The 21,725-nt window shown below is 36.1% G+C and overlaps 1 protein-coding gene across 4 annotated transcripts in view; it reads right to left on the bottom strand.

Annotated features, from left to right (window-relative positions):
* Nucleotides 1–21,725, bottom strand: part of SMAD2 (SMAD family member 2) — a 79,645-nt gene that overhangs the window by 26,331 nt on the left and 31,589 nt on the right. For 3 of the 4 annotated variants that reach the window (XM_046671227.1, XM_046671224.1, XM_046671225.1), the window contains exon 3: nt 229–318. The exons of the other annotated variant lie outside the window; for it this stretch is intronic. In XM_046671227.1, coding sequence (XP_046527183.1) covers nt 229–318 — 90 coding nt within the window. The remainder of the gene's footprint in view (nt 1–228; nt 319–21,725) is intronic. 4 annotated transcript variants of the gene reach the window in all.

Here is a 21,725-nt window from a genome sequence, read left to right as displayed (position 1 = left end):
GATGCAATAATTTCAAAATTCAAAACTAGAATTTCATTGATCAAAACATCAGCTGAAACATTTAGTATGTTTTTAATACTGGCAAGCAGGTATTTTAAATGCCATGCCTTATTTTACAATAAAGGAAACATCGTAGGCAAAATTACACTAAGCAACCCACTATAGGTCTTCCAAAACACCCCCCCTCCCACAAGATCTCTAGGATTCGATAGAGGGCAGAATATTCACCTGGTTTGTTCAGAGAAGCTGTAAAGGCCTGTTGTATCCCACTGATCTATCGTATTTGGTGTACTCAGTCCCCAAATTTCAGAGCAAGTGCTGTGCATAAATTGAAAAACAAAAAATTGATGTGAACATGGAAGCATGGTTATTCAAAATACCATGATGTAAAACATGGAAAATGTACAGAATACTTCCTTCACCCAGAAAATATACATTGCTTTTTCACACCCATTTAGTGCTGGTTTCTATATTTTCTATATGAAGGAAGCCAATAAAATGGAACATGTGACTTCAGATAAGTTATGATTATGTTTTTAAAATGTGAACATCAATGTTCTCTAGCTTAATGAAATCACACCTATAATGCCCTTTCCAATTTCCTCTACTCACAACAAAAGATCTAATACCTATGTACTAGCCTTACTAACAGTGCTTCATTTTATAACCCAGTTTTTATAAAAACTTATTTAAAAACAGACGTCAACTGATATTTTTAATATACGAAAAATTCCAATTAAACACACATCCACAGTTAAGATTTCCGGGTTATTTTCGATACTTATATATTCAGTGTCACTGAAAATTATTTCTCTCTTATTACTACAAAGGACAAGGACGTGGATTTTGAAGTCATCCTAACACAGCACGCTACCTTAAAAGTTTTAAGAAACTGCTGTGAGGACTAACGATATATAAAAGCACCAAATTCTTAAAACACATTGTAAGTATGAAAAATTTGCTATATCTAGTTTTTTTAATCAATACATCTGAACCGAAAGACACAGACCAGGAAAGACCTCAAAATTTTTCTTCCACATTTCTTTTCAGAACATGTGCAACCCAGAGATACTTCTGTTTTCCCTGCCTCTACTCCATTTCACAGTAATTCTCATCTGTGGGAGAAGAGTTGAAAAGGCAACCGGGGGTGGAACTTCTGACTACCAAGATGTCTCAGGTCATAAGTTGCACTTTTAAAATTAGAGTCAAAAGGTAAATTCTGAAACAATTCCATTTCTTACATATTACACAATCATCAAAATTTCAAGGAGGAGGAAGAAACATTTCAAAACAACTTTTGAAAATAAAATCAAACTGACTAAATTCTAGATGTACACACTGCTAACGAGCTGTCAATCAACATTTCAAAGGGCAGTGATGAAAAGTGCCATCTTCCCGTGGCTGGGCAACATGCAGCACCTGAGGTGCTGGGCTTCAGTGCCACAGGGCCTCCTGCACAGCCACTGGGCTGCAAAAACATTTCAAGCCATGCTTTCTAACTATAATACTAGACAGGCAAAAAAACTGCACCTCAAGATACTTTCCAGTACCTTTTTGAGATATTGTACAGATTTTCTTGCTTTTTTGGCTGTGGAAGTCCATCTTTCATTTCCCAGACAACAAAAGCCAGAAAAAGCCAAAATACTGGAGGATAATTTAGACCTTATCTTTTTCCCCCCAAAACCCATGACATAAAATGGCTCTTCAGGATATTTATCTACTGAAAACATACAGCACCACGTAGTTTAAACTACAATTGAATCAACTAAATTATAGTTATGAATATGAATTTAAGCCTCAGAAGGAATAGTATACAACTTACTCTTCTTTCTTCGAAAATAATTTGAGGAAAATGATCAACAAAAGAGTAGATCAAGAAGCTATTCTGCTCCTATGAGACTAGAATGAACATTTCACTCAAGTAACTCTGGGACTGGCACGAGAACCAGCATCTCAAAGGGCATGAGGTGCTTAAGCTGAGTTTTATTCAAGCCTTGAAATAAACTAGAGAATAATAAACAGTAGTTGTTAAAAACATGGAATCAATCTAGAGGCAGAGAGACCCAGATCCCAACTCCAACTCAGCTACTTTCCACTTGCCATCATACGGTATATTTAAGCCTCAGTTCTATCAGTCACAGAATTGGAAGATTTACTTAAAAATAGTAAATTTGCTTCTAGCTAGTAAAATTTTTGCTTGTTTATATACGAAAAAATATTTTTAAAAAGAATCAATTTATAACAAAATATACCAAGCACCTAGAATAAATGTGTCAAAACTACACAAAGAAACATTTTAATTATTACTAAAGAACACAAAAGTAAAGTGAGCAAAGAGAGAAACATATATCTTCCTAGAAAGGAAGACAACATAACGATATCAATTCTGCCAAATTTAGATATTTGATGCAATCTCAACAAAAATTAAAAAAAAAAATTTTAAGACCCAAACAAAACTATTCCAAATATAACATACCAAAATAAACAAGAATGACCAAGAAAACTCAGACAAGAAGAGTAGAGACTGGCCCTACCAGATTCTGAAACACACTGTAAATCCTCAATAATGGAAACAGTAAGGAATTAGTAAAACAATACATGAAACAGAACAGAGGTTCTGCCTGTAGAGCAGCCTCAATCAGGCAAACTTTCCTTCAGGTAAAAATGACAGCCCGACAGCCTCTGAACAAAATATTATAAAGTCAACTATCTGAAAATAGTGGAGAGAGACCAAAAACAGGCAAAAATTGAAGCAAAGTCAACTTTCCTAAGAGGGCAAGTACACTGGACGAGAGCTGAGTTTATGCAGCTTTGTACCCAAGGGCACCCTTGCAGTCTAAGTTAGGCAGGGCAACTGGACCTTATGTAGAAAACTGCAGTTTTACTGACCTGCAAAATCAGAGGATGGATTTGGGGCTGCCAGAGGCTGGAAAACGGGGGAAATCCTGTAAAGAAGGGAGCCACAGGAGGGGAAAACCTCACAATGTGAGTGTGAGCTTTGCCCAAATCCTTGACTGACCCCTGCCCTATACACGTGGGTGACTATTGTTGAGCCTGGTGAGAACCAGCACTCGGAAGTCTGAGAGAACTAAGCTGAGATCTCAGCTACTGCTTAGACTAGAGGCAAAAAATTTGGACTTTGAGATCCAAAACCATCTGACAGAACAAAAATCAACACTCTTCAGAGGACAATAACAGAATTCAGAGTCTCTATAATGTTTTGTCCCAAATATCCAATATAAAACCACAAATTACCAAACATGTGAAGAAATAAGAAAATTCTATCCCCTAGTCAAAAGAAAAAATAGCCAGTAGAAACACACCCCCAAGATGAATTAAAACACAAGGATTTTAAAGTAACTATTATGAATATGTTCATGGACTTAATGAACTGATGGGACTCTCAGCTGAGCAATGGAAACTATAAAAGTGAATCAAATGGGAATTCTAGAACTGAAAATTACAGAATCAGAAAAAATTAACCTGATGGTTGGAGAAGACAGAACAGTCAGTGAATCTGACGATGGAGCAACAGAAATTTTATAGATTGGAAAAAAATATTTGAAATAATAATGGCTGAAACATTTTCAACTTTAGTGAAAAACTAAACTTACACTTCCAAGAAACTCAGTGACTACCCAGCAGTTTAAATACAAAGAAAACCACACTTGGGCACATAACCATCAAATTCCTAAAAACACAGACTGAAAAGAAAATCTAAAGTTGTGAGAACTATAAAAACTCTTGGCATATACAACTCCATCCAGACCCCGGCACTGAGACGCTCAACTAAACTCTAGCATGGCTTCTAGCAGCCTAAGGCTGTGTCCCTGGTATGACCCAGATGCTTCTGAGTTCCTGTCTGGAAAAGCTAAAGGCTGACAGAAGAATTTACCATTTGCACCAGCCAACACTTGTCAATAGGCCTCTGACCTCCTTTTATTAGAGACTGAACAAGCTTACAATTGTAAATCCTTCCTCTGTCTCTTTGAGATGTATATGTTTCCTATAACTGGGGAGTGTCCTTCTCAAGGACCTGAAAACCACTCCTTTGAAATGTAATCAATCACCAGGAAGGACAGGTCCTCTGTCTCTCAGTCTACCCTCTGAGGTAGGGTAGAAGCCTAACTTCAATAAATGCCACTTAGCAGACACAGATGGCCAATCACATTGACAATGACCAACCCTCTTACCCACTTTTTGGGCAATTTTTCATTTCTTTGACTGCTTGAGCCCCGAACTGTTCCCCTCCCCCTACTCCCTCAGTCTCCCAGTCACCTCTGTGTAAACCGGAATTGAGCTTAGCTCTTTCCCCTACTGTAATGGTTACTGAATAAAATCTGTTTTTACCACTTTAACCAACGTCCACCTTTGTTTAACTCTGACAGCAGCAAGAGCAGAAGAATCCATGTATAGAAGCATAAACACATGAATAATAATTTTCTCATGAGAAACAATGGAAGTCAGAAGACAATGGAATAACATCTTTAAAGAGCTGAAAGGGGAAAATAATAAAACCCTAAAATCTAGAGCCAACAAAAATTTCTTTTATAAAAGTCAAAACAAAAACATGTTCAGATAAAAATTTGGAGAATTCAATTCTAGCAGACTTTGCACAAAGAAATGCTAAAGGAAAGTTCTTCAGGATAAAGAGAAATGACAACAGAAAGAAACTCTAAATTATAGGAAAAAAGTAAGAGAATCAGAAAGTGTAAGTATGTAGGTAAATGTAAAAGATGATACTCTTTTCTCCTCCTAACTTCTCCTAAAAGGAGATGATCAATTGCAGCAAAAATTATAATTCTAAAAGTATATGGATGTAATTTATATACTAACAGCAGCAGAAGGAACAAGAAGTGTTTAAAACAACCGCACTGCTGCAAATCTAAGGACGCATATTGTCATTTGGAAAGCACCTCCCACCCAAAAGGCAAAGAGATATAGCTAAAAAGCATATAGAAAATTAAAACAAAATTCTAAAACATAATTAACCCCAAAGGAAGGAAAGGAGAAAAGAAGAACAAAAAAAACCAGATGATAACAGAAAACAAAGAGTAAAGTGTAAGGAGTAAAACAAAGAGTAAACCCAACCACATCAATGATAACATTATACATAAATACAGCACATACTCCAGTAAGAGGCAGAGACTTGTCAGAATGAACACAAGATGCAAAACATCCACAAAAAAGATGTACTTTAAATATAACACACAGCTAAGGTGAAAACATAAGAATGGAAATACACAGTTCATGCAGGCAGTAAGCTTAATCCAACATACTATCAGAAATAATAAGACTAAGAATATTACCAGAGATAAAGAGACATTTCATAAGAGGATAAATTCATTGGAAGACATTAACAATTCTATATGCATCTAAAAACATAGTTTTAAAATACATGAAGCAAAAACTGACAAATCTAAAAGAAGAAATGAACAAATCAGCAATCAGAGCAATCTTAGTAACTCCTTGAACAATTAGACTACAAAAAAAATCTATATATCATAGAAGCGCTGCACAATACTATCAACCGCCTTGATCTGACCGACATTTATACAATCCTCTTCGAGTGTACATGGAACATTTAAAAGAAGACCACAAGCTGGGGCCATGAAAAAAGGTCAGTTAATTTTAAAAACTTTGAAATCTTATAAATTATGTTCTTTGGCTACAAGAGAACTAACTTAGAATACAAATGACTGAAAGATACTTTTAAAGTCCCAAATATTTGGAAACTAACAACAAACTTCTAAATAACCCAAGAGTCAAAGAAGAAATCACAAAATAAGTTAGAAAATACTTTAAACTACATCAAATTGAATCCACAATATAAAAAATTGGGTGGGGGGGCTAAAGCTAAAGTAGTGCTTAAAGGGAAATTATTGCTCAAATGTTTGTGTTAGAAGGAAGAAATATTTTAAACTAATGATTTACTTTAATCAACAATAATATAAAATATAACTCTGATTAACATTGTACTGGAGGTCCTAGCTAGTGCAATATGGTAAGAAAAAGTAAAGACAAAAATGTTGGAAAGGGAAGAAATAAAACTGCTTTTTGTTAGCCAAACTCAAAGACATAGGGAGCAGAATGGTGGTTGCCAGGGGCTGGGATGTGGGGGAGATGCTGGTCAAAGGACACAAAATTCCAGCTATAAGATGAATGAATTCTAGGGATCTAATGTACAATCTGAAAATTAAAATTCTGAATTCCATTTACAATACTGTCAAAAACATAAAATACTTAGACAAAATGTTTAACACAAGATGTGTAAGACCTATACAATAACAACTAAAAACCTTGCTGAAAGATATTAAATAAACCTAAGTATGTAAGAGATATACTATAGTCAAAGATTAAACAACCCAATATTAAGATGTCTATTTTTTTTCCCTAATTCCCTGATAGTATTTGGTCATTTTTTTCAAATCCACTGCAATCATGACTTCAGCAAGATATTTTTATAACAATTGACACGCTGATCTAAAACGTATACAGAAATGCAAAAGATCCTGAATTGCAAAACCATCTTGAAAAAGAATTACAGATATGCACAACATGGACGAATCTCAGAAATATTTAGTTGGCTGAGAGAAGCTGAACATAAAAGACTAGATACTGAATGATTCCATTCACATAAGGTTCCATACGGGGCAAAATAAACTGAAAGCGAAAAAAATTTAAACAGTTGTTGCCTCTAGAGGAACCACCAGGAAAGAGTATGAAAGAACTTTCTGGGTAATTGAAATACTCTTGATACACTGTACATGCATTTGTCAAATTCATTCCTATCGAGCACTTATAATTTGTGTATTTCACCTTTTGAAAATTTCACCTAAAAAAAAATCAAATAAGAAAAAACAAAAGAATTCAGACAATGAAACAAGAAATCAGAATGGAAAGTAGCTGCAAAAAAATATTCATAAGGTAATTTAGTATATGGCAAAGAAAGTTCCCTAAGAATTGACATGGAAAGATCTCTAAAATATCATAGTAAGTGAAAAAAGCAAGTACACTACGTATAGTAAGCCACTCTCTTTGTTAAAAAAAAAAAAAAAAAAAAGACAAGTAAAAACCTCTAAGTATTTGTGTATGCATACAGGAAAGATACAGACACACACTAGGAACAGCAGTGGTTACTTGAAGTAGGGAGAGGGAGGGAAGGGAGACTTTTCAAGGCATGTTTGTTGTTTGTACGTATGTGTGCATGCATGTATGTGTATACATAAATACACACAAAGATTTTTAAACCATGTGAATGTACTGCATTTACCAAAGTTAAACAAATGAAACAAAAGAAAATATTGCCAGAGAATTAAATGTCAAGTCATCTTGACATTTCTGTAAAAAGATAAGCTCCTAACCTTAGATAACTAAGCATAAGAAGTACAGATTATTTCCTATTTTGCGTCATTTCAGTTCACTTTGGCCATCACTACAGGAGACAATGAAACACCAGCCTCAGCCCTGTTCATTCCCTTCTGATACAATGGCCTCGCTATCTAACATGGGTCTTTGGTACCCATTTTCTTCCACATGCATTTATGTCAACAGCCCCTTCCGAGCCACCTTCTGACTTTACTATTTCTGTAGGTATGCTTAGCAAGCTAGGTCAATTTTTTAAGACCTAGTAGTCGCAGGGATTTAAATCAGGCAGTTTTAATCACCCACTCTTCCTTAAAGACGGACCCTTTCTAACTACATTTTATTTTCCCCATAAGACCCTGAACTCCCAAAGGTCTGTGTATACTACCACCTAGCAAACAAGGTATTTGGTGACTAAATTAGTAAAAATAGGATCCCAATATTCTTAGTCACACTAAATCATAACATTTTAAATAAAAGTGGGGAGGGGCCAGCCCCGTGGCCGAGTGGTTAAGTTTGCGCTCCGCTGTGGCAGCCCAGTGTTTCGTCGGTTTAAATCCTGGGTGCGGACATGGCACCACTCATCAAGCCATGCTGAAGTAGCATCCCACATGCCACAACTAGAAGGACCCACAACTAAGAATATACAACTATGTACTGGGGGGCTTTGGGGAGAAAAAGGATAAAAATAAAAATGGTTAAAAAAAGAAGTGGGGAAAAATGGACCTCTCAGGTTTTCAGTTTATTAACAAAGAATGGCGAGTTATAACTCCAAGTATGGATAGTGTGTAAAAAATACTAAAAGAAACGAACACAGGAAAAATTTGGAGAAATGGCACTGAATATTACAACTACATCAAAGGTCTTTTACACATTCCCTATTTCAATAAATCTAAAACGTCATCTACTTTATTTTGTGTTACACTTAAAGGGGAAAACTTCCAATTTTATTTACAAGATGCATCCCAAAGTGAAAAAATGTGCATCTTAGAATCAATGCAATAAATAATAACAATTAGCTTCATAAGTAACCTATGAATGTCAGGTACGGTGTAAAACTTTAAATATATTATGGACCTTATAATAACCTGCAAGCTATGTATCATTATCTCATTTTAAATTTGAGGAAACTGGGCCTCAGAGGCGTAATAAAACCACCTCACCAAGGTCATACACCTAACAAGTGGCAGGGCCAGGATTCTAGCAACAGCGTTGAACAACGCCTTCTACCCTACCCAGAGCTTTCTGAGCTTACAACACCTACATCAGCGTTTCTATGACTAAAGCCTGGGGACCCCTGGGAACCTCAAATGCAGTACTGTCAAGGGTCTGTTTGGTTCCTACAATAATTTCTTAAGTTACATTTTTATTCTCAATAAATAGTAACTTACATAAATCTCCTAAACACATATCCTGGATCATTTGGGTAAGCACCAGTCCTGTACTGCTTCATCATCTCAGTGCGTTTGGATCTGTTACAGTCGCCTTAGCACCAGGGGTAAGTAGAGAGATTGACTTAACATGTAAATGAGGACATCATACCCAAAAGGCCAAATGATATCAGGGCGTGCTATGTAAATTATGTCTCATAGTAGTTTTAGAGAAAAGAGGTGGGAGAATTTAACAACACAAGGCACATAGCAGTATGCTGACCTCCAAAGGAACCTTAGTCATGGGTAGCATTCAGCACTACAAGCACAACGGAAACAGAAAATCAATATTAATAAAAACAGCATCATTCATTAAATTGACGTTAGTTAGAATTTTCTTGGTTATAGAGCTCAGTGTAAATTTGCCTTTTGATAAGTGTAAGTTTGCACTAAGTTCTGTTTCTGTACATTTAAACAATATTAAGGGAATAAGACACAAGAGATGTCTGTACGTTTCTCAAATGTGAAAAGCATCAACATGCACAACATTGAGCTGTTTACAACAGGCAGGATGAGAAGGATAGTTTAACAGTTTAATGTCTGAAAATGTTAAACTAATAAAAACACTTACAGAGTGAAATCAACAATGTATCACAAAGAATATTAAATTTTATTACTATGATGATGATAGCACTATCCCAAACACATTAGCTCAACATTTCCTAAATTTATCTGACCATCTGACTTCAAGATATTCTAAAAACTCTTCAGCATCATGTTAATCTGTTAAAACCAAAAACTGGTCTCAGAAAAATTCTGCCTGATCAAATTTGATATTGTTCATTAATGCACTTAACACAGACTATTATAAACATATATTGAAATAAGATGTAACAGACCATGAAGTCTGCAACGCCGTCCCTCCATCAACACACACGAGCAAGCACGTCCATGTTAGAACCTCATGCAAAGTCCTGCAGTTCTTCATATGAAACGCAGTTTTTTAAAAGCAGATTATCCCCTATCAACTGTGTAATTTTCTTGCTTACACAGATTGAATATAAAAAATCTGGGGAACAGAGGTTGGAAGAGGTGCTAAAATTATCAGGACACTGAAGTGCCAGAAGAGTCTGTACGGCATACAGCCTGCTAGCTGGTCACTGGACTAACCCAATGACTTAGTAATAAACCTGACAGAAGCCCTTATAGAGCTTCCCTAGTAACCACTTTCACAAGTGAGTTATCAGTAAAACTAACACAGTAAGGCTTTTCTTCATCTAAGAATAAACGGACCTTTGAAAACTGAAGTTAAAATTTAAAATCTACTGTATAATTTACCAACTATATAAATGCATAAGAATTTTTTGACACACATCAAGATTTTGTACTTTAGCTCAAACAGACATTATATTTGTTAATTCTTTTTGGATTAAGGACACGTCTATTTATTCATGTATCTGTTATCAGAAGAAAATGGAGAAGCAATAGGAACTACATTCAAGAAACTAACACTGACTCTGAAGGCTCATAGCACAGAATCACATAAACCATTAAATGAGTTTTACTGTTCCTGCCCTATTTGCATGATTTACTGCAGCAGTTAAACCACTGTAAAAAGTAATAAACCTATGTTTTACTAATTTATTATTTTTCATGACCTTCTTGCCTGAAGAATATATTTCTTCTTCTAATCAAAAGGAGTAAGAATCTAGGTTGCCATAAAGCATGATGAACACTGAGTGAAATTAAAGAGGTTAACAAATTAGAATGTTATCAACAAAAGAAACTTCACATGAGGCTCCAGCTCTTGATTACGTATGTACTCATGACATGTGGACTTCTATGGAGTAATATGTAACTACCCATTCATAATTATTTCTACTTAAACAGAACAGTCCTTTCATTTTATATATGACTAGCAAGACTAAAAGTTTGTATTTTAAACAGCTCAGGAATCAAGAGCTGATCGTAACAAAAAAAAAAAGTCTATAATTACACTATACCTGTACTATACCTGTCGGTGTACTTCATCACCACTAAATAGCTGAGGAATGGGGAATGGAAAACAAAAAAACGCCTACTTCCAGATAGCTTTTTATCTTCCCTCCATCACCAAGAAAGCAGCTTCAGGAACAACCCTGTCCTTAACAAATTAGCAAAGGATACAAGTGAACAATCAAGAAATTTTCACTGGCTACAGAAAACTTAACCAAAAAATTGCCGATATTTATTTTTACCATTTGTTATGTGACTGGCACTATTTAAAGTGCTTTACACACATTATCTGATTTATACTGATATAAACTCTATAAAGTGAATTAATATTACGACTATTTTTAAAAAAAGGAAATAAATGTGAACCATTCAATAATTCAAAAGGTCACAGAGCTCCTGAGATAAGAGCCAGGACTTACATCCACTTCTGGCTGGCTTATGAACCTAAATTTTTTAAGGTACACTTCTACAGAATGGTTTAAATCAGTAGTTTCAAACTTTTATAGGAGCATGTATTGACTATATTTTCCTATTTTCTCTATCCTTGACACTCTTGGCATTTGAGGCCTTGATGCTGGAGAGACTGCCCCTCCCAGGGCTAACTAATTCCTAGACAGCAAGAGACTCCCTTGAGAGAGCGCCTTTGACACACAAACCAACCAATCCAGAGCTCACACCCCTATTTTATCAAACTCTCCGACGACAAGCCAGTGTTCCTCTTGCCCTCAATCACCCTAGTGCTGGGTACTGGACAACTAGGAACCACCTCTACAGCCTGATGAAGTCACTCAGACTTACTCAGCCTATCTACCCAGCACTGCCCACTCCCTTCCCGGAAAACTCCAACGAAGGCTCTGTGATACGTGCTGTCCTCGCCCTTCTATCTTTCTACAAATCCATCTTATTCTTTCATATATTAAAAATTAAGTTGCAGACACTGCAAATCTAGACACTTAGCACCCATATATCATTAACTAGAGTTCATTGTTCACTCATTTTTTTAAGGTAAAATCAACACAGTGTGGAACAAATCTTAATGGGACCATTTTGTGAGTTTTACCAAATGCATAAATTGTGCAACCCTCAATCCTGTCAAGATCATCCATCCACAAAATCCCTCACGCCCCTTTCTCAGTCAACTCCCTCCCCTACCCCCAGAAGTAATCATTGTTTTTTCACGATAGGTTTAATCTTGTCTAGAACTTCACATAAATTGAATTATACAATATACACTCTTTCAGGTCTGGCTTTTTTGACTCAGCATAATCATTTTGAGATTCACTGAAGCTAACGTATATGACAGTAGTCCACTCTTTTTAATGCTGAGTTTTCCTTTACATAAACAGACTACAATTTGTTTAGCCCTTCTTTTACTGATAGACACCTCACCTGTTGCCAGATTTGGAATAACGCTGCTATGAACATTCAAGTAAATACATGTCTTTTTGTGGACACATGCTTTCATTTCTTTTGAGTAAACATCTAGGAGTGAAATGATTGGGTCACTGGGTAGATGTGAGTTTAGTTTTATAAGAAACTTGCCAGACCTTTTTTCCAGAGTGGGAAGTACCATTTACATTTTCTCCCTCGGTCTATGAGTTCCTGGTTGTTCCGCAGCCTCCTCAACATCTGGTGTGGTCAGTTTATTTAACTATAGCCATTCTGGTGGTTGTGCAGTAGTATTTCATTGTGGTTTCAACGTCTACTTTCCTAATGACAATATTGCACACTTTTCCATTTGCTTACTGGCCTTTTCTATATGTTCCTTTGTGAAGTATCAAATCTCTTGTGCATTTTTTAAATTGAGCTATTGGTCTTTTCACTATTGAGTTATAGAAATGCTTTACAAATTCTAGATACAATCCTCTTGACGGAAGTATGTTTTGCAGGGGTCGGCCTGGTGGCACAGCAGTTAAGTTCGTACATTCCACTTCGGTGGCCAAGGGTTCGCTGGTTCAGATCCTGGGTGTGGACCTACACACCACTTGTCAAGCCATGCTGTGGCAGGAGTCCCACATATAAAGTAGAGGAAGATGGGCACAGATGTTAGCACAGGGCCAGTTTTCCTCAGCAAAAAGAGAAAGATTAGCAACAGATGTTAGCTCAGGGCTAATCTTCCTCAAAAAAAAAACAAAGAAATACATTTTGCAAATATTCTTTTCTACTCTGCGACTCTTAGCCGTTTCTTAACACTGTTTTCTTCTGAGATGCTTTTAGTACTGATGAAGTCTATCTTATCAGCTGCCTCTTATTGCTTTCTATATCCTTAAAAAAAACCCTTTGCTTACCCCCTAGTTACAAATATATTCTCCTATACAAGCTTTATAGTTTTAACTTTTAGATGAGAACTATGATCCAAGAGGAATTAATTTTTTTGACTAATATAAGGTGGAGTCAAGGTTCATTCTTCCTCATGGATGTCCAGTTCTTCCAGCATTATTTGTTGAAAAGACTTTCCTCATGGATTACTTTGGCATCTCTGTCGGAAATCAAATAATCATGTAAAGTATCTGTTTTGGGGTTCTCTATTTTAACCCACTTTCCTATTTATTTTTATGCCAGAATCACACTGTACTGATTACTATGGCTTCATGGAAAGTCTTGAAGTCAGATAATTTAAGTTCTCTAACTTGGTTGTTCTTTTTCTAGATTGCTTTGGATATTCCAGGTCCTACACATTTCCATGTACATTTTAGGATCAGTTTGTATATTTCTAGAAAAAAATTATTTTAGGGTTTGATGGGGATTGACTTGAATCAGATTAAATTGAGAGAGAACTGACTTAATATTACTGAGTGTTTCAATTCACAAACATGATATATCTGTCAATTTATTGCACACTAGGTTCTAACATGTAGGTCATCTCAGGGTTGGTCTCCACTGGTCTCCCCTTGAGAAAGGGTCACATTTGTTCTTCAACTGTTGAGTAATTTAGGACTGTACGCTGGACACTGTGAATGTTATGTGATGGAGATGCTAGATTCTGTTACATTCCTCCAATAAGTGTTAACTGTTTTATCTTGGCATGCAATTCAAATCAGTTTACCTTTAGCCAGTCTGCACTAGGGCTCCCCAACACTGTGTGGGTTTAGGGGTCAGCCTACTGATTTTGGTGAAGTTTTTATGCAGAATCTGGGGCTTCCCTTCTGTAGCTCTCTCCTTGCTAGAACTCTCCCCTCTCTTCAGCAGCTGTGGTTGTCCCAAACTCTGACCTCTGGTTCTTTAGAACAGAACAACAGTGGATTTTGTGTTCAAATTTTAGCTACCCTGCATATTTTACACAGACAAAATCTATACAAAAACAGAAAATTCATCCCACACCATTCCCCTCTTCCAAGTGTCAAATCCCCTCCAAAATACGTCTATTTTTGTTTACTCTCTAGCGCTCTATGTTTTTAATTTTATGCAGAGTTTATAATAGTTATCTGAGGGAATGTGAGTCTGGTAAAAGCATATCTGGCTATATGAGAAGGAGAATTCTCTAACTGGCTTAGTCTTCTATAATTTCTCTCATCAAGGTTTTCAAATTTCAGTGTAGAGACCTTGTGTGTCTTTAAAAAAAATGTATTCCTAAGTATTTGAATTTTACTGATGCTACTATTCATAGAATTGTTTTGTTTTGATTTTTTTCTGAGGAAGATTTGCCCTGAGCTAACATCAGTGCCAATCTTCCTCTCTTTTATAGTCTGTGGGCCCCCAGCACAGCACAGCCACTAACAGTGACATAGGTCCATACCAGCAACCGGACCCAGGCCATCACAGCAGAGTGCGCTGAACCATGAGGCCACCGGGGCTGGTCCTAGAATTGCTTTCCTAATATCACTTCCACTTGTTTTCTGTTAATATTTATGAAAATACAACTCATTTTTATACATTGAACCTGTAAAGAGCAGCCTTGCTAAATCTACTCATGTGCTTTACTGGCTGTTTTTGTAGATTCCTTAAGGTTTCTTACATAATCATGTTTACAAAAAGCAAGAGTTTTGATCCGTGCTTCCAGAGCTTTCTGCCTTTTGTATTTAATTTTCCTGACTCACTGCACTAGCTAGGTCCTCCACCAAAATAACAAACTGAAGACACAAGATGCACCTCCTTGACCTGTTTCCTAGCTAAAGGAAAACATAATATTTTATGATTAAGTATATTCTTAGTTGTTGGTTTTTCTTAAACACCCTTTATCAGACTATGTAAATCTCTTTACATTTCTAGTTTGCTGGGAATGCTTATCATGAATGGATGATGAATTTTGTCAAATGTTTTTAACCAAGTGAGGTGATCTTACAGTTTTTCTCCTTTGTTGGTTCAGTGAATTAAGTGTTTTGCTTTTTGTTTTGTTTTGTTTCTGGTGAGGAAGATTGGCCCTGAGCTAACATCTGTTGCCAATCTTTCTCTTTTTGCTTGAGGAAGACTGTGGCTGAGCTAACATCTGTGCCAATCTTCTTCCATTTTGTGTGTGGCATGTAGCCACAGCATGGCCTGATGAGTAGTATGTAGGTCCGTGCCTGGGATCCGAACCTGTGAACCCTGGGCTGCCGAAGAGGAGCATGCAAACCTAACCACCACTATGCCACCAGGCAGGCCCCTACATTGATTAATTTTTGAACATTATAAACTAACCTTGCATTGTTAGGATAAATCTCATTCATTCATGATGTATTCTTATTTTTTGTATATTGCTGGAGTATATTTTAACAATTTTTTTCAGCTGTATTCATGACAAATATTAATCTGTATATTTTCTTCTTTTCTTGCCATCTTTGTCAGGTTTTGGTATCAGTGTTATGTTAGTCTTATAAAATTTCTAACTTTTTTTTTCCTGAGTTTCTGTAGTACTGACATTACTTCTTGCTCAAATATTTGAATTTACCAGTAAAACCACCTGGCCCTGGAGTTTTCTTTGTGGCAAAGATTCTGATTATAAATTAAATTTCTTTAACTGATACAGGTCTATCCAAATTTTCCATTTCTTCTTGCAGCAGCTGGGGTAATATTTTTTAAGAAATTTGACCATACAAATTTAATGGCATAAAGCTGTTTAAAATAGATGCATATTATACTTTTCATGTCTGTAGAATCTAGCATGATACTTCCCCTTTCATTTCTGACATAGGTAACTTATGGTTATAGGCTCTCTCTCTCTCTCTTTTTCTCCATTAGTCTAACAGGAGTTTATCAATTTTATTGATCTAAAGAACCAGCTTTTGGCTGTTAATTATCTCTGTTGTCTCCTTTCTGGTCATTCATTTTTGTTCTTTTTATTATTTCTCCTATTTATTTTCCATTTTCTTTTATCTTTTTTTCCTAGTTTCTTGGGTGAAGTCTTAGGCAGTTTTTCTAGTTTATTTAAAGCTATAAATTTCCCTTTAAGCAATGTTTTAGCTGCATCCCACATATTTGATATGTTGTAATTTCATTATCATTTAGTTTAAAATATATTCTAATTTCTCTCATGTTTTTTTCCTAAATAACCCATGGGTCAAAGAATTGTGTTTTTTACTTTCCATTTTTTAATAGCTGTCTTATTGGTATTGATTTCTAATTTTATTCTATTGTTGACAAAGAACATAGTCTGTTGATTTCAATCTTTTAAAATTTATTGAGACTTGTGCCCTGGTCTTTCCTGGTGAGGTTACCATAGCACTTGAAAAAAGACTATGTATTATACTGATGTTGAATTTAGTATTCTATAAATATCAAGTAGGTGGTTAATAGCGTAATTCAGATCTTCTATGTCTTAATGATCTTTTTGGTCTAACTGAACTCTCCAACTAGAATTGTGGCTTTGTACTTTTGACGCATTAATTCTACCAAGTTTTACTACATGTATTTTGAAGCTTTTTTATTAAGCAGATACCCATTTATGGTTAAGGCTTCTTGACGTCAGCACTTCAGAGATGTCATTTTATAATGTTCTGACCCCCTTGCTTCTGATGAAAAGTCACATGTCATTCATATCATTCCAATTGTTTGTACCGTCGTCTTTCACTGGCTCCTTTCAAGATTTTCTCTTTCATGGGTTTGACTATGACGCATCTAGGTGTGGTTTTCTTTTCATTTATCCTGCTTGAGTTTAATGAGGAATTTGACTCCACTTTTGATTATTTGACTGCTGACAGTTTCAAGCCCCACCATGCCCTCATCTCCTGTCTCAAATCTCAGCAAGCTGATGAGGAATCCCAGGTGCTCCCTCCTTTGGTGCTGGTGGGAATTGTAAATGAGGCAAGCTTGGGCACACACACGAGTGCAGAAAACTGTCACCCTAGCCCCATATCTCCTATCACTAATCTCTCAAATCATTTATGGACCAGCTTGGGAGCCTGCCCTGCTTTCCCCAAAAAGCCTAATTATACGAGCAATAATCCTTTTCATGCTCTCTTGGTACATGTTTGGCTTCATCAGTCTCATATCAAAATCAAACTTGGGGAGGGATCCATCCCACATATAGTTCACACTGATTAAACACTTACTGCGTATCAGACATAACACTAAGCCTTATACGTATTAAACCACTTAATCCTCCAACATCTCATGAAATAAGCAGTATTATTCCCATTTGACAAATGAGGTAACAAAAGCACAAAGATAGAGTAACATACCTAAGGTCATAGAGTCAGCAGGTGGCAGGGAAAGAGGCTGCATTCTTAATTACCAATACTATTCTGCCTCTTATATAGTTATGAGAAACAGGAAATAAAGTAAAAAAGAAACAAGTAATAAAAACATAGCAAAACAAAACTAAAACAGTAACTTTAGAATAGTATCCCCGGTAAGTAAAACACTTATAAAATGTGCTTAATTATAAAATCTGGATATTTTACTATAAGAGTCATTTTTCTCAAGAAAAAAACATTCTCTGGGCAAGTAAATTGGGAGAGCCACTTCCAAATTAAAATGGGGGAGACAACAGAATTTCCATGGTTAAGAGTCCTATGAGAATAAAACTGACACTCTTATTCTTCTTTGGTTTGGTACAGCTCTTCTTAGAAGCAGAAGGAAGGACTGGATAATGACTGAAAAAAATTTTTCATCTTTACCTCTAAATGTTACGTTGAAAACACTACTTTGAGATCTTGCTAGATGGTTCTACTGTCTTTGAAAAAAAACAAAATATCTCCCACATAAATAAAATAGTCTAGATCATTGAAAAGATTTAAGTATCAATTTTAAAAATAGTTACTCAAAATATTCCAAGTCCTTCCCAAAGTAGAAACTTTTTACTTTAAAAAAAGTTAACATTAAAATGGGCTCAGAAATATTTATTTTAATAATGTTCAAATGTTTAATAATGTTAATAATTTTTGAATTTTCTAACTTTATTTTAACATACATTCTGTTTTTAAAAATTAAAAAAATATCCCAAATGACAAAAGAAATCCTAACACAAACGATAAATACATGTCATTCCAATCTTTTAAATTAAATGCATAAAACATAAAACAAGGATTGCAAAACAGAACAGAGTTCTGTAAAAACTCAAAACTTTTTAAGTCACACATTTTTGTGATGCTTGTATTTGGTTGTAAAGAAAGGTTTTTTTAATTTGACAATTTAAAACATTAGCATCCTACAAAATAAAAATCAACTATGACACTTTGAAGTTGACAGTGTGCTTTTACAAGTAGAGGTTAAAATGTCTAGGTAATGTACATAGACTAATGCATTATTTATACCTGTTAATGCCAATTATATAAGTCATCACATAAAAACTATGGGGAAACAATTCTTTTAAGTTACTTACTTTTCATTATAAATTTTTGTTCAAGTATCTAACTCTGAACTTTCACATCGTCCTTAACACAGAGCCTCCCTTCTCCCCCTCATCCCCACTGGCCTACCAAACTTGGAGTAAACCAAGTTAGGGAGAAATTATATCCTCTTACATACATACAAAGCCATAAAGATAAGCAAAGTTCATAAAAGAAAAGGTCTGAGATGAGGGACTTAGAAAATCTTATATATTTCAGTTTTAATTTAAGTACTGTTCATGAACATAGTTTCCTAAGAGCCTCAACACTATCATTTCACAGTACTTCCCATAATAACCCAAAAGCAGAGCTAAAGTAATGCTGGATTTTGAGAATAAAGACTGATCTAACAGTTCAAGGGAAAAAATATTAAGGTAATAGAAGAAAACCCTAGTTATAATAAAATAGTCTCTTTGAAAATAAAGCATCATTGGATAATTTAATAGGTATCATGGTCAAATATTTTGTGTTTAGAAAAAATATTCTGTTTTGCTAAAAAATGGTATGTATTTCATGCACAGCATGTAACATCCTTCCATTCTCTCCATATAGTCTACCTGTCCCAGCACCACTAAATTTGGATTCCCAAGTTTTCAAAAGTATAATACAGACAGCTTATTCAACAAGCTGGACTTGGTGAGCTCCTCCGTCTCGTCTATCTTTACCCTCAACCAAGCCCTTGTCAAACTGCCTCCCTCCTTTCTGCTAAAATCTCAACAAGATCCCATGGTTGTTCTAGTCATTCCCAGATATATATATTAACAATAAATCTCTTTTCAGAAATTAAAAATTTTACCCTGATCTAAGTAAAAACTTTATTTTCTCATTCAATTTTGCTAAGTTCACCTCCTCCAAGACTCTCCAGCTGTTACTTTTAAGGGCCCTGTAGGTTCTGGAACAGTAGGAAGAGGGGGTTTTAGAGGAAAAGGGAACAAACAGCCTTATAGGGCTGATTTGATTGAAATCTGAAATCTGATGTGACAGTAATGTGGCGGTGAGGTCCTTTGAAGGTCAGAAGCCCAAACACTGCCTCTCTTACCCACAGTTAGTTCCTGATGCAAAACTTCTCTAGGTGGTCTGCTTGGGTCACTTTGACTCTCCAAAGCAGGCCTCTTGATCCTTTCAAGACAAGTTAACTTCAACTACCTTAGTAAAGTATACCCGGCCTATGAGAAAATTCTTCTATCTTTGACCCATCAAACCCTGAACGTGCAGGCCATTCCCACTGTGCCCTTTCTTCATTCTACTGATGCAAAAGCAGCTCCAGCTGGTCTCGCTTTTTAGCCTTTTTCAGGTTGAAGTCAGGGACCAGTCCATTTATCTCCCAAACCTCAGCAGCACAAGCAAGTTCTCCTGAAGCTCCTCAATTTGGATGAAGAAAGGGGAAATGCCACAGTGTATACTACTCTCTCCAAGGAAGTTCTCATTTGAGGCTCCTCTCACGAACTCTTATATTTTATTCATATAGCCTAGAGTTGAGTGATGTGTTAACTAGATATCGTTTCTGCAAATCCTACATAAACGGTATAGCACTTCAATTTTGAATGTAGGTTACTTGCAATCTATTGTTCTCAGATTTGGGGTCTCTGAATAAATACCAGAAGAGTTCCCATTCAAGCATTCCGTTACAGTTCTACTTCCAGGTAAGATATAAGCAGGTCATAGCAGGCCAATGTTCCTGTTGTAAAAACTAGGGAGAAAAAGATAAAGTAAACTTGTTCAAATACAACAGACAGCTATTAAAGTAATGAGATCCAGATAAACTAAAATTGTAGGAAGAAAGAACACCTTCCAGGTGAACTGACAACTGCCTGCCACTTCCACCCCTGGGGTCATTTGCAGATTCTAGGTACATGCTGGGAATCAGGCTTGGCCTGGGAAGAGAAACTCTACTGAAGAAAACAAAATAGAACTTTTGACAACCACAAGAGTCACCTCCCTTAAAGATGTTTGCGAGATTTTAAAGCTGCAAACAACAGGAGGCTCAAGAGCCAAACTCAAACTATGGAAAGAAGGGCAGAAGTGAACGACGCCCTCAACTCCAGTTTTTGAGGGAGTAGATGCCGCCAGGCTTTCAATCAAAATTCCAGCAGAGCCCTAATCATGGAAAAGGACTGAGCCAGCAATAGACTACATCAAATTAAAATGGCAACGAAGCCCCAACCCAGGTCAATCCCTGATTAGATTAAGATGATCAGCCTCTCTATCTACCTGACACAGGAAAAGTCAAATACTCTTTGGGGAAGGCATCATTTGCAGCATCCACAATTCTCTTAGATACAATATATGGCATACAATAAAAATTACATAGTATATGAAGAGGCAGGGAAAACCTGAGTGATAACTCAAAGAATGAACAGACAATAATAGAAGCAGGCCAACAGATGACTGAGATATTAGAGTTGGCAGACACGGACTTTAAAATAACTATTATAAATATATTCAAGAAAATTTTTAAAAAATGGATGATTTCAATATATATTCTCCATACTAAAAGGAACATACTAAAACTGAAAAATATAATATTTGAAATTAAGAATTTACTGGACGTGTGTAACAGTAGACTGGGATACAGCACAAAACAGAATCAGGACACTCAAAGTTAGGCCAATAGAAAATATTCTAAGTGAAAGAAGAAAAGAAATGAACAGAGCATAAGAGACACGTGGGATCCAGTCATTTTAGTATAACATTGCAGGATATCCTAAACTAGTGTTTTACTATTATTTTCCATCTGCACATTTCATGTGTGGTATTGTTTATTTCAGGTTCCTTAGATAGTAGTACATTTACTTCTATCACCCGTGGGGACCACATAGGCCTGAAACACCCTACCACAAGACAGAAAGAAGGAGTAAACAGTATGGTTAAATGTTGCCCTCAGTAATAATGACCTTCCCAGAATGGGGTTGGTCCCACAGGAATATCTGGGCAAGCTGGAATGGCTCCAGATAAGATTAGAAACAGACCAAGGATGCCAGGAAAACAAAAGATGGTTGCAATTTTTTAAATACCTATTATTTTAGTTAGCTTGATAAACTTATTCTTTAAAGCCAATACAGGGGCCAGCCCTGTAACCGAGTAGTGAAGTTCAAGCATGCACTCCGCTTCAGCTGCCCAGGGTTTTGCCGGTTCGGATCCTGGGCGCAGACATGGCACTGCTCATCAAGCCATGCTAAGGCGGCATCCCACATAGCACAACCAGAAGGACCTACAACTAGAATATATAACTACATACTGGGGGGCTTTG

This window comes from Equus quagga, chromosome 9 (assembly GCF_021613505.1).
Source record: "Equus quagga isolate Etosha38 chromosome 9, UCLA_HA_Equagga_1.0, whole genome shotgun sequence".
NCBI classification, from domain to species: domain Eukaryota; kingdom Metazoa; phylum Chordata; class Mammalia; order Perissodactyla; family Equidae; genus Equus; species Equus quagga.
Note: the sequence above shows the minus strand (reverse complement) of the source record. Positions and strands in the feature narration are given on the sequence as shown.